The following is a 14,961-nucleotide window of genomic DNA, read 5'->3' as shown; positions in this document are numbered from 1 at the left end:
ACAAATGTTACTCTTCACAAATGGTGTACTTCTTAAAAGTAACATTCAAATAATTTGTATTAAACTGTAAATGATATCGTAATTTAAATTGTTTAGCAATCTTCATATGTTGGTCATTGCAAGGATCACAAGACATTTTACAGGCAGGTAATTGTGAAAAATTCATAAATTTGAATATACCTTTTTTTGTGCTTGGCATATATACTGGTCCTCATTTCACATTGTACATCGCAAGGCTGACCCTCTCTCTGATCTGAGTATTCTGTACACTGTTTCAGCAAAACTAGTATTTTTTTCTGTATTTTATTAGTGCTATGGAAAAATGTTTTCACTTATCTCTGTACAGCAGCAATAGATGTTGGTCAGGAGTTTCATAAAGATCTGAATGAGATGATATTTCTTAATAATCAAAGCTATTTAAAATTAAGGTTATAACGGATATATGAATAAATTTTATTTATCTCCATTAAGTACATTTATTAATATAAATGAGTCAAAACTAGTATTGAGCAGAACACGTTTATTATAGTGAGGTCATAAAACCATCATCTGAGAAAGATAATTACTGACCTCCACCAGGGAAAGAAGTAATTGACTAAGTAGTAAAATTTTAATTGCATCAGAATGAAAAGTTAAATTACATCCCAGCTCCAGAGCTATCAGTAGTTTTAAGATTCAATGATGTTGCAAAGTTCCATATAAAATGGAATATTTATCTTGTCTCTTCATCTAGTGAATATTTTCATGATATAATTCGATGAAAGAACAATCATTTTTGTTTTTGCTTTCATTTTTTTTAGACCTTAATCATCATTATTCCAATTGGTCAATGGAAAATGTAGCCAAAAGTTCTTTCTCAAAATTCATGGAGAAATTAAGTGTGGAGATGGAAAATATTCCTCCCAGGTGCGATAAACACATTGGATGTGGACATAAAAATTCATTAGTACAAATATTAGGCTGTGGACTTTGCAAAGCTACTACCAAGTCAGGAAAAGAAGGATGTCAGGTCACCATGCCAATAAAGGTAATGATGAAAATGAAGCAACTTCTGGAGGGGTTAAAATTTAACACTTTTACCAACCTGCTCAATTTGAACTTCCAGATATTTTCAGTTTTACTCGATCACAGAATAATGTTAGAACTTCAACACAATGAATATTATTCTCAGTGTGAAGAAGTGAACTGACTTTCAAAATAATTGCGCGGTAGATGTTTTTACAGTTGTTGATTTGAATGGTACAGTGCTGCAGCAGTTGGGACAGCTGCTTTACATCTCCAGCATTCCAAGTTTGATCCTGATCTCTAGTTTTTACTGTATGACATTCATAAATTCTTCTTTTGACCTTGTGGGATTACCTCAAGTGTTCTGCTTTGCTTGCACCTCACAAAGATGAGCCATTTAGGGACATAGGAACATTGGAAGTAGGAACAAATGGCCCATCGAGCCTGCTCCGCCATTCAATATGATCATGGCTGATCTAATTTATGACCTAACTCCACCTACCTGCCTTCTCCCCATATCCCCTAATTCCTCTATCATGTAAAAAATTATCTAACTGAATTTTAAATATATTTAATGAAGCAGCCTCAACCACTTCCCTGAATAGAGAATTCCAAACATTCACTACTCTCTGGGAAAAACTTTTTTCTCATCTCTGTCCTAAATCTACTCTCCCGAACCTTGAGACTGTGTCCTCTCGTTTTAGTTTCCCCGGCCAGCTCAAAAAACCTTCCTACATCTATCCTATCCATACCCTTCATAATCCTATATGTTTCTATAAGATCTCCTCTCATTCTTCTGAACTCGAGCGAATACAGTCCTAGACGATTTAATCTTTCATCATAAGTCAACCCCTTCATCCCAGGGATCAACCTAGTAAACCTCCTCTGGACCATCTCCAAAGCCAGTATATCCTTCCTCAAATATGGAGACCAGAACTGGACAACTCCAGGTGCGGTCTCACCAGTACCTTATACAGTTGCAACATACCTCCCTACTCCTGAATTCAATTCCTCTAGTGATGAAGGCCAACATTCCACTTGCCTTCTTAATAACCTGCTGCACCTGCAACCTAACTTTTTGCGATTCATGCACAAGCTCTCCCAAGTCCCTCTGCACAATAGCATGCTGTAGTTTTTCACCCTTTAAATAATATTCAGCTCTTTTATTTTTCTTGCCAAAGTGGATAACCTCACACTTACTAACACTGTACTCCATCTGCCAGACCTTTGGCCACTCATCCAGCTTAACTATATCCCTCTGCAGACTCTCCACATCCTCATTACAATTTGCTCTTCTACTCAATTTGGTGTCATCCGCAAACTTGGCTACACCACATTTTGGTTAATTGGTTGCTGCAAATTACTACTTGATCTAGATGGGTGGCAAAAGAATTAAAGGAGTTGATTTGTATTTTGTTCATACACAATGTGGCAGACAGTTTGGTGAGGATGAGGTCGAGTAGGGTTTTAGTCCTCCATTATCTCAGTATCCATTAGCACATTATGTCGTCATGCTCATCAGGATTCACTCAGCACTCTCAATGGTCGCATTATAATTTATGTTACATATTGCTGGTTCAGAGAAATGTGCTCATTTCTGTCCACTCATGCAAGATTAACCCAGTGTTTCTTTTAAGTATTTAATATGATCTTAATAGTTAAAAATATTTGAAAATTAACATGTCAGTTCTTTTTTAAAAAGTCCATTTTTTTCCAGAAATGTATGGAAATATTAAAGAAACAGATCCTTGAGTTTACTCAGAGGCTGCATGCAGCAGAAGTGGAACGCCGATCATTACGTTTGGAACTTACACAACTCAAAAATTACACGAGTGATTTGAAAAAAGAAGCAGCAAAAGCTCAGAACCTTGAACAGCAGCTGAGTGAGCTCAAGCACTCACTTAAGGTGGAGATTTTCTAATTTTATCTGTATTGTTTCCTTTACTTTCAGTGTAGATGAAAACTGTTCTCGGCTCTTGTCCAGTTTTGAATTTTTAAACATTATTTCAATGGCATACAGATACTTTTTTTGATGGCATAAGCTTTTTCTGCCACTAATGCTACTCCATTCATTGGCAAAAGCAACCTTGTGATTCTTTTAACCAGAAGAGTTTATTCTTAAGCTACAGAAGAAAAAGATTTTATATAAATGTAATTTTATTATTTAATCCTAGAAGTACCCTCCAGAGAAAACAATGCAAGTTGTACATTTCCTTATGGCTAATACTCTCCAATCTAGGCCATATCCTGGCACAGCCCTCCAAAGTCACCACATGCTTCCTGTAACAAATAACCAGAACTGTGCACAATACCCCAAATGTGACTGAACTAAAGATTGACGGAGCTATAACATTACTTACCTATTTTTATATTCAATACCCAAAATGATGAAGCAAACACCCTGTACATCTTCTACACTACCCAATCCAGTTGTGTTGTCACTTTCAGAGAGTTGTGGACTCCAATTACCTCCTATCCTGTCGACGTTCCAAAGGGTCCTGCCATTTACTGTATAATTTTCACTTGCTTTTGTCCTTCCAAAATGCATTAATTTAATCTTGTCCATTGCCATTTCTGCAAGCAAATTTTCAACTGTTCTTTATTCTGTTATATTCTTTGACTTTCCTAATAACTCCATCACTTTTTACGTTGCCTGAAAATGAGGGATAATCAGATGTGATGCGTTTTCAACCAGTGGTATATAACTGGTCACACTCCACCAGACAGTGAAACATTCCACCATTACCTTCTGTCTTTCAAGATGAAGTGAAGTTTAGATCCATCTCATCAACTCACTGTGGATTCCATGGGTCCTTATCTTCTCAAATAGCCTACTTTGGACCTTGAAAATGCTTTACCAAGCTCTATGTAGACAGCATCTGCTATCCAACACTGATCATTCACCTTCATCACTTTTTCAAAAAACTCGTCAGATATGTATGACAGGACTTCCCCTGTACAAAGCCATGCTGAATATCCTAAGTAAGTCCATATTTTTCTGAATATGATAAAATCCCTATTGTAAGAGTTAAAAAGTATTTCTTGCAAGCAAATCATGTTTTGTGGTTTTCAAGAAGAATGTTTATATAGTGTATCCATAGTAACAGTCTTCGATCCAAGGTTACAACTGGATTTTCAGCCATCTTAGAGAGATTATCAGTTAGTTAGTTTTTTTATTCTATGAAATGGTAAGGGACTTGGAATGTTCTGACAACTTTTATTGACCATTTAAGCTTAGCACTGTCTAACAAGGCTTAGCACCATCTAACAACTGATAATGTTTTATAAACTGTGGAAAACTCAACTAAACTTTAGTACAGAATTGTTTGAACGAGTCATAAACAACAATATTATTCTGATTCCTGCAAGCAATTATCAAGGAAAATAGTCGCTGCAATTTTTAGTCAATAAAAGTTGGAATCTAAAACAATAGAAAGTTGGAAATTAGATTTAGAATTTGAACTGGATCGATTGGGCACTCTTTAGAGCATTTCAAACTTAAGGAGACACGATCGTCAACAGTATCAGCAAGGTCATTGAAGAAGCATAAGCCTCAATAAGTATTCCTTCTGTGTGTTTATCGCAAGTTAGAACAAAGTGGAAACACTACCTCTTGTCCTTTGTGGACTGTTTCAGTTTTGGAGTTATTGTTGTGCATATTTCATGTTTGCATGTGGTGGTTGACTGAATGGATAATATGGCAGCTGCCACTGAGCTGTGTCGAGAAGATGAAGGTCATGGAACTTAAAGAAGAATTGCAGAGGCGGCAATTAGATACAACTGGAAACAAAGCTACTCCTTAAGCAAGACTGAATGAGGCAATAGAAAAACAGAAGGTTACAGCTGCTGGTAGTATAAATCTCACAGAATTACTGCAAAAAACATCAAGACAAACTAAGATCAGCCACATGGAAATAGCTGAAGCTGTGCCACAGATGGTGGTGAGGAGGATGAGCAATCCAGAGAGGAGAAAAAGTCAGATATTAAGACAACCTCTGAAATAGAGGATGAAATGTGACCAGGTGATAGTTTGTCAAATACTGGAAGCAGAAGCAAGAGGAGTTCTCAAGCAGGGTCAAGAATTTCAAATACTGAATCTACATGTTTAGACGTTCAAGCAGACGTGGCAGCTCTTGATGCGGAAAGAGAAATGCTTCAAATTCAATTGGCCTTAGAAGTCAAGGAGGAGTGGAGAAGAATCACGGGAGCAGCTATGGAGAGAAGAGGAGCTGAAATGAGAGCAGCTTTGAAGAGAAGAGCAGCTGCAGATGGAAAAGAAGCTGCAGGAGGAGCAGCTAAGAAGGGAGAAAATGCAGCAAAAAAGGCAAAAGGATCAACTGGAACTGGACAAACAAATTTCTGTTAATCAGGCCAGGTTGAGGGCACTAGAAGGCTCTGAAGTATTTGGTGCTTGAAGTAAATTATCTAAAGCGTCTAACATTTTGGAGTCTCGTTTTGAGGAAGGACAACAGAAAAATAAAATGTTTAATACCAAAAATGAATCAGTGTTATGGTTACAAGACTTGCATGATCCTGAACTAAACAGGTTAAGGCATGGTGGTACCAAATCTCAAACCCCAATAATGAACCCAGTAGACATAATGCCATCTTACGAACCAGAATACTACCCGCTCACATCAGGTAACAGAAATCTGGGTGAAGAAAGAAACTATCGCCCAGACATCAGAAGGAAAGATGAAATGGCTGCATCGTTAACTAAATTACAGACACTCTTGTTTGCCCAATAGAAAGATTTCAGTTTTTGATGGTGATCCACTTCAATTCCAAGCATTAATGAAAAACTTTGAATGCAGCATTGAAATTAAGAGCCAAAGCTTGGAGAATTGTCTATTATTTGGAGCACTTCACGAGTGGATAACCACAAGATCTTGTAAGAGTTTCCAGCATATGGTTCCAAATGAAAGATTCCAAAAGGCTAAGTTTTTACTAAATAAGCATTTTGGCAGCAAGCATAAAATTGCTGTAGCTTATGTGCAGAAGGTCCTTTCATGGTTGTCAATAAAATCGGATGAAAGGGGATGTTGCAAAGTGACGTCAGAGATCGGACACCTATGAGTGCTTGACATACTTACTAATATACTAATCATTATAAATAAATACCCTACCAGATGAAAGAACTATGGAGAAGTTCAGTTGTTGAACTACTTTTAAGGATTTAGAGGAGTTGATTGAAGGGCAAATGAACACTGTCACAGATCCAGTGTATGGAAATATCAAAGGCACTCAAACAGTAAGTAAAGAAGTTGAGAGGTTCAAATCATAGCCTCAACCAAAATTTTTAAAAAGTACATTTGCCATCTACCTAGCAAATTGAGGAAAAGGAAAGTTTATCTGTTGTGAAAGCATGTTTATTCTTTAATGATAAGCATGATTTGGAAAAGGAGACACAGTGAGAAAATTGGTTTTTTGAAGGAAAATGGAGTATGTTTTGGCTGTCTCTGTAAAGGATGCCAGCAAACCTGCAAAAAATAGATTCAGCTGTGACATACGCAGTCAAAAGTATCCCAAAGTGCTACGTCTTCCAGGAAAAGAAGAATTTGGAAAAGCAACAAACAACTAAAAAAGAAGCAGATGAAAACACTACTGAAGCCTCGGTATTATGACAAATAGTCCTACTGGGGCTGGAGAGAACAACTGCAAACTTTTAATAGTACCTGTGCAAGTTGAAGCCTAGAAAGGAAGTGCAATAATACATACTTATGCATTTCTCGACCTATGAAACACTGCATCATTTTGCACCTTGGGTCTAATGAATAAACTTAATCTTCAAGGAAGAAGATTTAAAATTGTTTCAGGCCTAGAGATCGCTGGACTGAATGGTAACAATTTTGTGAACTTCCAGGCATATACACTCAGAAAACTATGCGTTTGCATAAACAAAACATCCCACATCAAAACGACATTGAACTTTGGAGACATTTGAAAAATGTTTGTTTACACGAAATCAACTGTGAGATTGAGTTGCTGATTGGTTCAGATATACCAAAAGCTCTGGAACCGCTAGATGTCGTAAGGAGTATAGGAGATGGACCTTGCGCTGTCAACACTATGCTTGCTTGGACAATTAATGGACCATGAGGAGAAGGAAGAGGTTCAAAATCAAATGGTAATGTATCAACAAGTTATCAATTGTTAAGCTTGATTGTTAAGTTATTGATTGATAGGCTTGTTGAGCAGCAGTTCAAGAATTACTTTACTGAGTGCGTCAGGGACAACCAAGAATCTTCAAAGGAAGACTAGCAGTTTTGGAATCAGTGTCAAAATCTGCCAAGTTAGTTAATGATCATTATTGGATTAGATTACCTTTAAAGAAAACAGAATATTCAAGAAAGATTCTTCCTTTAATCCAGGCTACACCAAATGTGTGTCAGATATGATATCCAAAGGATATGCAGAGAAAGTACCAGGTAATATTTCTGAACGGAATGATGCCATGGGGATTTGTATCCACAGAAGGAAAAACTTCGAGTTCTGTTTGATTGTGGAGGGAATTTCACTAAATTTTCAACTCTTGACTGGTATGTTGATAGGAGTCTTAACTACATTTTTTTAAAAACTGGTTGTCATTACTGCAGACATTGAAGCAATATTCCATCAGGTGAAAGTACTGAATGAAGACCGTGACTTGTTACGATTCCTTTGATGGCCCAATGAAGACTACAGTAAGAACGTGATAGATTGCAGAATGACAGGGCATCTATTTGGAGTGACTTCATCAACAAGTTGTGTGAATTTTGTCCTTAGGAAGTGTGCTGAGGACAATATGGAACAATTTAGCTCTCAAGCATATTCATCATCAGGAATAACTTTTATGTAGATTAATCTCACTTCTGCAGTTACAGTAAAAGACTCTTTATCATGAATTTAAAAGCGATCTGTTTCAAAGGAGGCTTTCTACTTACCAAGTGGCCAGGTACTAGTTGCCAAGTACAGATGACCATACCTGAAAGAGAGGGCAAAGGAAATTAAGAATTTGGACTTAGACCATGACAATCTTCCTGTTGAGAGATGTTAGCTGTACGATGGTGGGTTCAGTGTGATGTTTTTAATTGAAGGACCGACCTCTCACAAGAAGGGGGATTTTATCAACCGTCAGTTCGATATATAATCCTCTAGGAATATTGGCACCAGTTGTCCTGACTGTCAGGATGATTCTGCAAGCTTTGTGTCGGAAAAAGATTGGTTGGGATGATGAGATACCAGAATCCATTGTACAAGAATGGATGTGTTGGATTCAGGATCTTCGTATGCTGGAAGACATCAGGATTGACAGATGCTTCACACCCACAAATTGTGGAACTGTGACATCTGTTCAATTGCATCATTTTGCTGATACATATGAAGTGTTACCAAACTGTTACTTACCTGTTATTGCATGATAACAAGGATCAGGCACATTGTGGATTTGGAAAGGCCAGAGTGGCTCCATTGAAACCAGTCACTATCCCACGAATGGAGTTGATGGCAAGCAGAGTAGACCCAATGTTGGAAAGAGAGTTGCAGATGAAACAAACAGACTATATGGTGGACGGATAGCACCTCTATCCTCAAATACATCAACAATAAAACCACAGGTTTCAAACTTTTGTGGCTAACTGAATCACAGAAATTGATAAAGTCTCACTTCCAACCAGTGGAGATATGTTAACACAGTTAACAATCTTGCTGATCTGGCTTCTCGAGGTTTGAAGATGGTCTTTTTTGAAGAAAGAATTGTGGGTAAGTGGGCCTCCATTTCTTTTACAACTTTAAAATCCTGAAAAATTCAAATAAATTTTTATCAGAAGACCCTGAAATCAGGAGTAAGACTATAAATGCAGTACAGGTAATGTCTGAACAAATAGATACAGTTACCTGCTTAGTCCATTACTTCTCATCCTGGAATCGTTTGAAAAAGTAAACAGCATGGATGTTCAGATTTAAAAGATGGTTTCTGAATCGTTGCAGACAGAGCAAGCAAACAAACCATGTTGAATCGGATAACATCCATCAAAAAGATCTACAACAAAAAGAAATAGGAGATCTTGAGACACAAGAAAAGAGAGGTTTCACAGTTGAAGAATTAATTAATGCTGAATTAGAGATAATCTGCTTTTGTTAGAAATCATTTGCTGATGAAATTTCAAGTTGTGCCCTCCAGGGCAGTTTCAGAGGGAAGACATTAATACACACTGCAGGTGGAAGCAAGTTAAATTCATATCGGATTTGTTCTGGAAAAGATGGGTGAAAAAATATCTTCCTCTATTATAGGAGTGACACATATGATTTAAGATCAGGTGTAATTTCATGGCTGGGGATGTCGTGATCATCATAGATCATACAGCAGCTCGAAATTCCTGGTTGATGGGGAAAATTGCTGATATTATCCAAGAAAAAGGAGGATTTGTCTGTCAAGTTCAGATCAAGATTAAAACTGGCTTTCTGAGCAGACCAGTTACCAAAATCTGTCTTTTACAAGAGACAGAAAGCTTTGATAATTGACTTGCACTTTCTTTTGAAATTTAACTGATACAAACAACTATGTACTATGTTTGATTCTTGTTTCTTTGTGATAGGTAATTATTATTTTTTAGACATAATTAGGGCTGGTATTGTAAGGGTTAAATAAATTTCTTGCAGGGAAATTGTTTTGTGGCTTTCGAGAAGATTGTTTACATATTATTTGAGTGTCACTAAGGTTACAGCTGGATTTTTGGTCATGTTAGAGAGATTACCAGTTTGTTAGTTTATTTGTTCTACGAAATGGTAAGGGATTTGGAATGTTCTAACAACTTTTATTGACCATTTAGCCATCGTCTAACAAAGTTTAGTACTGCCTAACGTTTGATAAACTGTGGAAAACTCAATTCAACTTTAGTACTGATTTGTTTGAACGAGTCATAGACAACAACAACAACAACATTCTAATTCCTGGAAGCGATTATAAAGAGAAATAGTTGCTACATTGTCAATAATTTTTCTTTCAAGATTTAAGCCTCTAATTTACTTCTTTGTCCCAGTTACCCTTTTTTAAAAAGGGTACAGCATTGGCTTCTTGGAGCTACCCCATGATTAAGAGGATGTAAAGATCTCTGTCAAAGCCCCAGCAATCTCCTCTCTCAATTTCCTCAGATAGATCCAATGATGCTCTGTAACTTATTCACCTGAATGCAATTCAAGTGACTCAACATCTCCTCCTTCATAATGTCAGAACAAGAAAACAGAATTAAACTTTAACTTATGACTTAACCTACTTACTTAACCTACCTAACCCTCTAATACTTAGTGCAGGTGTGTGTAATGTATATTTAAGATTTAAAAAGTTATTTGGATCACACTCCAATCTTACTGGTTGCAGGCAATTCATGTACTATGCACAGAAGTTACCATTGACAAAGTTCACCAGTCTTTGGTGCTTAACAGGCAAATGATTTCCACTCAGGAGGGTTCTTGCTGGTTTTCAGAGAGAGATTCCTCTTCCAGGACATCCTCAACTGATTCCTTCTCAATCAGCCTTGCTGACAAAACTTGCCTCCTTCAGGGTTCTCCAGATGATCCTCTTTCTTTCAGACCGCCAGTCTTCTCCTTTGACCAGGCAGGCTTCCAAAGTTTGCCAGCTTGTCCCTCTGGAACTGAGTTCTGTGTCTCTCCTCTCTGTTTCACTCCCTCCCTCTCTGAAAGCAAAACTGTTCTCTCCCTGCCTATAAAAATCACATGTTCTCCCAGGCAAGCTGTATTCTACAACTTTGTTGCTCTCTTTGCAAAAAGCATTTTGCTAAAGTCCTGCAAAAATTCTGTGTTTTAAAATGTGTTTGTGTGCAAGCTACTCTAGCAATTCATCCCAAGCCACCTCTAAATGGTCTGTCTCAGTATGCTCCAGTGCATCAACATACCTTTTTTTCTGATTTCACTATCTTCCTTGCATTTGGTGAATACCGATACAAAATACTCAGTTAGGACTTCGCCCAATTCCTCTGACTCCAGCCATAAACTTTCTCTCTTGTCATTGAGTGGACTTCCCCTTTGCTGAAGATACACACAGGAGTTTGCAGATGCTGGAATCTTAAGCAAAAACAATCTGCTGGAGGTTCTCTGCACATCGAACAGCAAAAAATATTGTAAATGTTTCATGTTGAAACCCTTCACCAAGACTGAAATTAGATTTTGTTGTTTTTTTTTTAAAACCTTTTCCTAGCTACCCTTTTGTTTATTATAATTGCATTTCAAGGGTCCTGTGATTCTCCAATGCGACAAGGATATTTCATGGCGACAAGGATATTTCATGGCCCCTTTAAACTCTCTTATTTAAGGTTTTTCTTCTTTTATATTCCTGGGGTGGTGCAGAAGGCATTTGACATGCTTCCATTCATTGGTCAGTGCAATGAGTACAAGAGAAGGTATGTTCTGAAATGCACACAAGTGTTGGTGGAATGTTTTCGGTCAGAACATTTTCAACACATTCTGGCATCTGGTTTTTAATTTTAAGTCTGGAAGGGGCCGATAATAACTTTACTTAATAAAGAGTCCCAACTAGAAACTTTGACTATTTCCAACCGTGGATGCTGCCTGACCTGTTGAGTTCCTCCAGCAATTCTTGGTTTGCTCAAAATTTAAGAGGTGTCCAGGTAAGCACTTAAATCATTGGCTCAGACCTGGAAGATTCAGATGGGTTCCCCCTGTATAGCATGGCCGTTGTGAGCTAACTGAACTATTTACTCATAAGAATTTGGTTAAGATCCCTCTTGCAATATGGTGTTCAGTTCTGCTCACCTCTTTACAGGAAAGATGTGGATACTGTAGAGAGGCTGCAGAAGAGATTTAAAATGATGTGGCCTGGATTGGAGAGCATGCCTTGTGAAGATAGGTTGATGAATCTGGTCTTTTCTCCTTGGATGGATGGAATACAAGAGGTTGAAAGTCACGTGAATGGCTGAAAGGTTTTTCCAGGGCTGAAATAGTTAACACCAGGGGGAGTAAGTACAGGTGGGATATATAAGGTAAGTCGTGGGAGCATGGAATGCTCTGCCACCAATGGTGGTAAAGGCAGGGACACTAGGATATTTTAAGGGGCAACATGGAACTGATAAAAATGGAAGTTGTGCAGTCAGGAAATGCTAGGCAGTTGATAGAGTAGGTTATTATGTTGGCACAACACAAGATGGCCTGTTACGTGCTGTAGATTTTTATGTTCCTTAGCGTTTGTCAGATTTTCAAATATTAAAGGAATCACGTGATAGAGCATTAGTGCAGAAAAGTGGTGCTGAGTTAATCTTCAGCCATTATCTTATTGAATGATGGAACATGGAGAAAAATTTCTATTTCTTATGTTGTTTGAATATGGGCTTAATCATTGATTCCATTTTCCTTAAAATATATTTGTATAGACCCAGAAGATGGTTCCATTTGAGAGATTTGGCAGTATTTGTGAAGAGCTGAATAATGCCTTGCATAGGGAGCAGCAGGCACAGCTTCTATTAAATGAACAAACTCAGCAGATGCAGAAGTTAAATCTAAATCTTGAGAAGCATTCGAACAAAGAAGTTGAGAAGAACCAAATGCTGTCTGAGGCAGTGATGGTAAGTACTTATTTCCTTTTATACAGCAATCCTTTAATCTCATCTACATTATTGTCTTCAATGACAGCTATTACCTGTCCAATAGTTAGTACCTACAGTGTCAAGTTTCACTTGACAAAAAAGCAAGTTCTTAATGATAAAGGAAAAAAAAGTGATTATTTGTTTACATTCCAATTTGTAACATAATTTGAAAATGAGCAAAGGTCATAAAAATTATGATGATGAAGAAAAATAATCATTGAAAATGGTCAAGTGTGGGGCTCAAGAGCTGAGAGACTGAGGAGGATGGAGTGAGGAAAAGGAAGTGATAGGAGTATACAGAGAAATGTGTTTGTGATGGAGAGGGGAAAGCAATAGTGAGAAGAACCAGTGGCTTTAAAGCTTGTCTTATGGAGAAGAGGCAGACATGGGGACCATGGTAAAAGCCATTCTCTAAGGAAATAGATGACATCCTACATGACTGCTTTGGATCAGTAGACTTGTCCATATTCAAGGACTCAACAACCAACCTCAGCGAATATACCATTGCTGTCACTGACTTCATCATTAAGTGTGTTCCCTAACTGGAAACTATAGCTAAACTGAGATATACTCACTGTTGAAGGCCAGGACTGAGCATTCAAATTAGGCAACTCAGCCAGAGAATCATAGAGTTCAACAGCATGGAAATGAACCCTTCAGCCCAACTTGTCCATGTTGACTCAGAGGGTCCCATTTACCTGCATTCAACTTAGAATGCTACTCCACAGAAACAGGCCATTAGGCCCATCTAGTCTACGCTGACCACCGTTCCGCTAGTCCCACTGACCTGCTCCCACTCCATAACACTCCAGACCCCTCTCATCTATGTATCTATCCAATCTATTCTTAAAACTCAAGATCGAGCCTGCACTCACCACATCATATGGCACTCCCACTACTCTCTCAGTAAAGAACTTTCCCTTAATGTTCCACTTAAACCTTTCCCCTTATAGCTTAAAACTATGACCCCTGTATTTATCTTCCCAATCTAAGTGGGAAAAACTTTCTCACATCCACTCTGTTAATACCTCTCATAATCTTGTAAACCTCTATCAAACCTCTCTTCATTCTTCTTTGATCCAAGGAATAAAATACTAACCTGTTTAATCTTTCCCTGTAACTCCTGAAGACCTGGCAACATCCTAGTAAATCTTCTCTACACTCTTTCAGCCTAATATCCTTACAATAGTTAGGTGACCAGAACTGGACACAATATTCCAAATTTGGCCTCACCAATGTTTTAGAAAAGTTCAACATAATATCCCAACTCAATACTTTGATTTATAAAGGCTAAGATGCCAAATACTTTCTTTACAATCCTGTCCACCTGTGATGCCACCTTCAGGGAACAATGTATCTGCATTCCCAGATCTCTTTGCTCCTCTGCACTCCTCAGTGCTCTACGATTTACTGTGTATGTCTTACCTTGGTTTGCTCTTCCAAAATGCATCACCTTCCACTTATCTGCATTAAACTTCATCTGCCATTTTCTGGTCCATTCTCCCAGTTGGTCCAGATCCATCTGCAAGCTTTGAAAATCTTCCTCACTGTCCACAACGCCTGCTATCTTTGTGTCATCAGCAAACTTGCTGATCCAATTTACCACATTATCATCCAGATCATTGATATAAACAACAAACAACAATGGTCCCAACACAGATCCCTGAGGCACACCACTCGTATCCCTCTAAAGATTTTCTATCCATGTCCCTGTCCAAAAACCTTTCCAACATTACAATTATCCCTGCTTCTATCACATCCTCTGGCAGCTTGTTCTACATACCCGCTGCCCTTTGAGTGAAGAAGGTGCCCCTCTGGTCCAAATTAAATCTTCTCCCTCTCTCCTTAAATCTGTGCCCTCTAAATTTAGATCTAAAATTCCCTTACTCTGGAAGAAAGTCTATGACTATTTATCTTAATTCCCTTATGATTTTATAAGCCTCTATTAGGGTCCCCCTCTTAGCTTTATATGTTCAAGGGAGAAAAGTTCCAACCTCTGTTTATAATTCAAGCCAGCCGGTCTCACAACATTCTCATGAATCTTTACTGCACCCTTTCCAATTTAACAATATCTTTTCTACATCTGGCTGACCAAACCTACACACAATCATCAAGTGCTGACTCACCAACATCTTGTCCAGTTGTAACATGACATTGCTGCTCCTGTACTCAGCCTGATACAGGAAATCCAGGTATGACCACTAAAGCCATACATACCACTTCATCATCAGGCACACCTATACCCAAGGTCACTGCCGCAGATATCAGATCGGCCTTGCAGAGAGTGAACCCACGGAAAGCGACTGTCTTAGACAAAGTCCCTGGATGTGTCCTTTGAGCCTGTGCCAACCAACTGACA

At 38.1% G+C, this 14,961-nt stretch overlaps 1 protein-coding gene across 7 annotated transcripts in view; it reads left to right on the top strand.

The window, feature by feature from the left end:
• ccdc171 (coiled-coil domain containing 171) overlaps positions 1-14,961 on the top strand; it is a 378,891-nt gene that overhangs the window by 168,773 nt on the left and 195,157 nt on the right. For all 7 annotated transcript variants that reach the window (XR_011353507.1, XM_069924483.1, XM_069924477.1 and 4 more), the window contains 3 exons: positions 801-1,027; positions 2,723-2,911; positions 12,390-12,581. Coding sequence is in view for 6 of the 7 variants with exons in the window: in XM_069924483.1 (XP_069780584.1) it covers positions 801-1,027; positions 2,723-2,911; positions 12,390-12,581 (608 nt within the window). In the remaining variant the exon portion in view is untranslated. The remainder of the gene's footprint in view (positions 1-800; positions 1,028-2,722; positions 2,912-12,389; positions 12,582-14,961) is intronic.

This window comes from Narcine bancroftii, chromosome 1, assembly GCF_036971445.1.
Source record: "Narcine bancroftii isolate sNarBan1 chromosome 1, sNarBan1.hap1, whole genome shotgun sequence".
Classification (NCBI taxonomy): domain Eukaryota; kingdom Metazoa; phylum Chordata; class Chondrichthyes; order Torpediniformes; family Narcinidae; genus Narcine; species Narcine bancroftii.
This window is presented reverse-complemented; position numbering and strand designations above follow the sequence as displayed.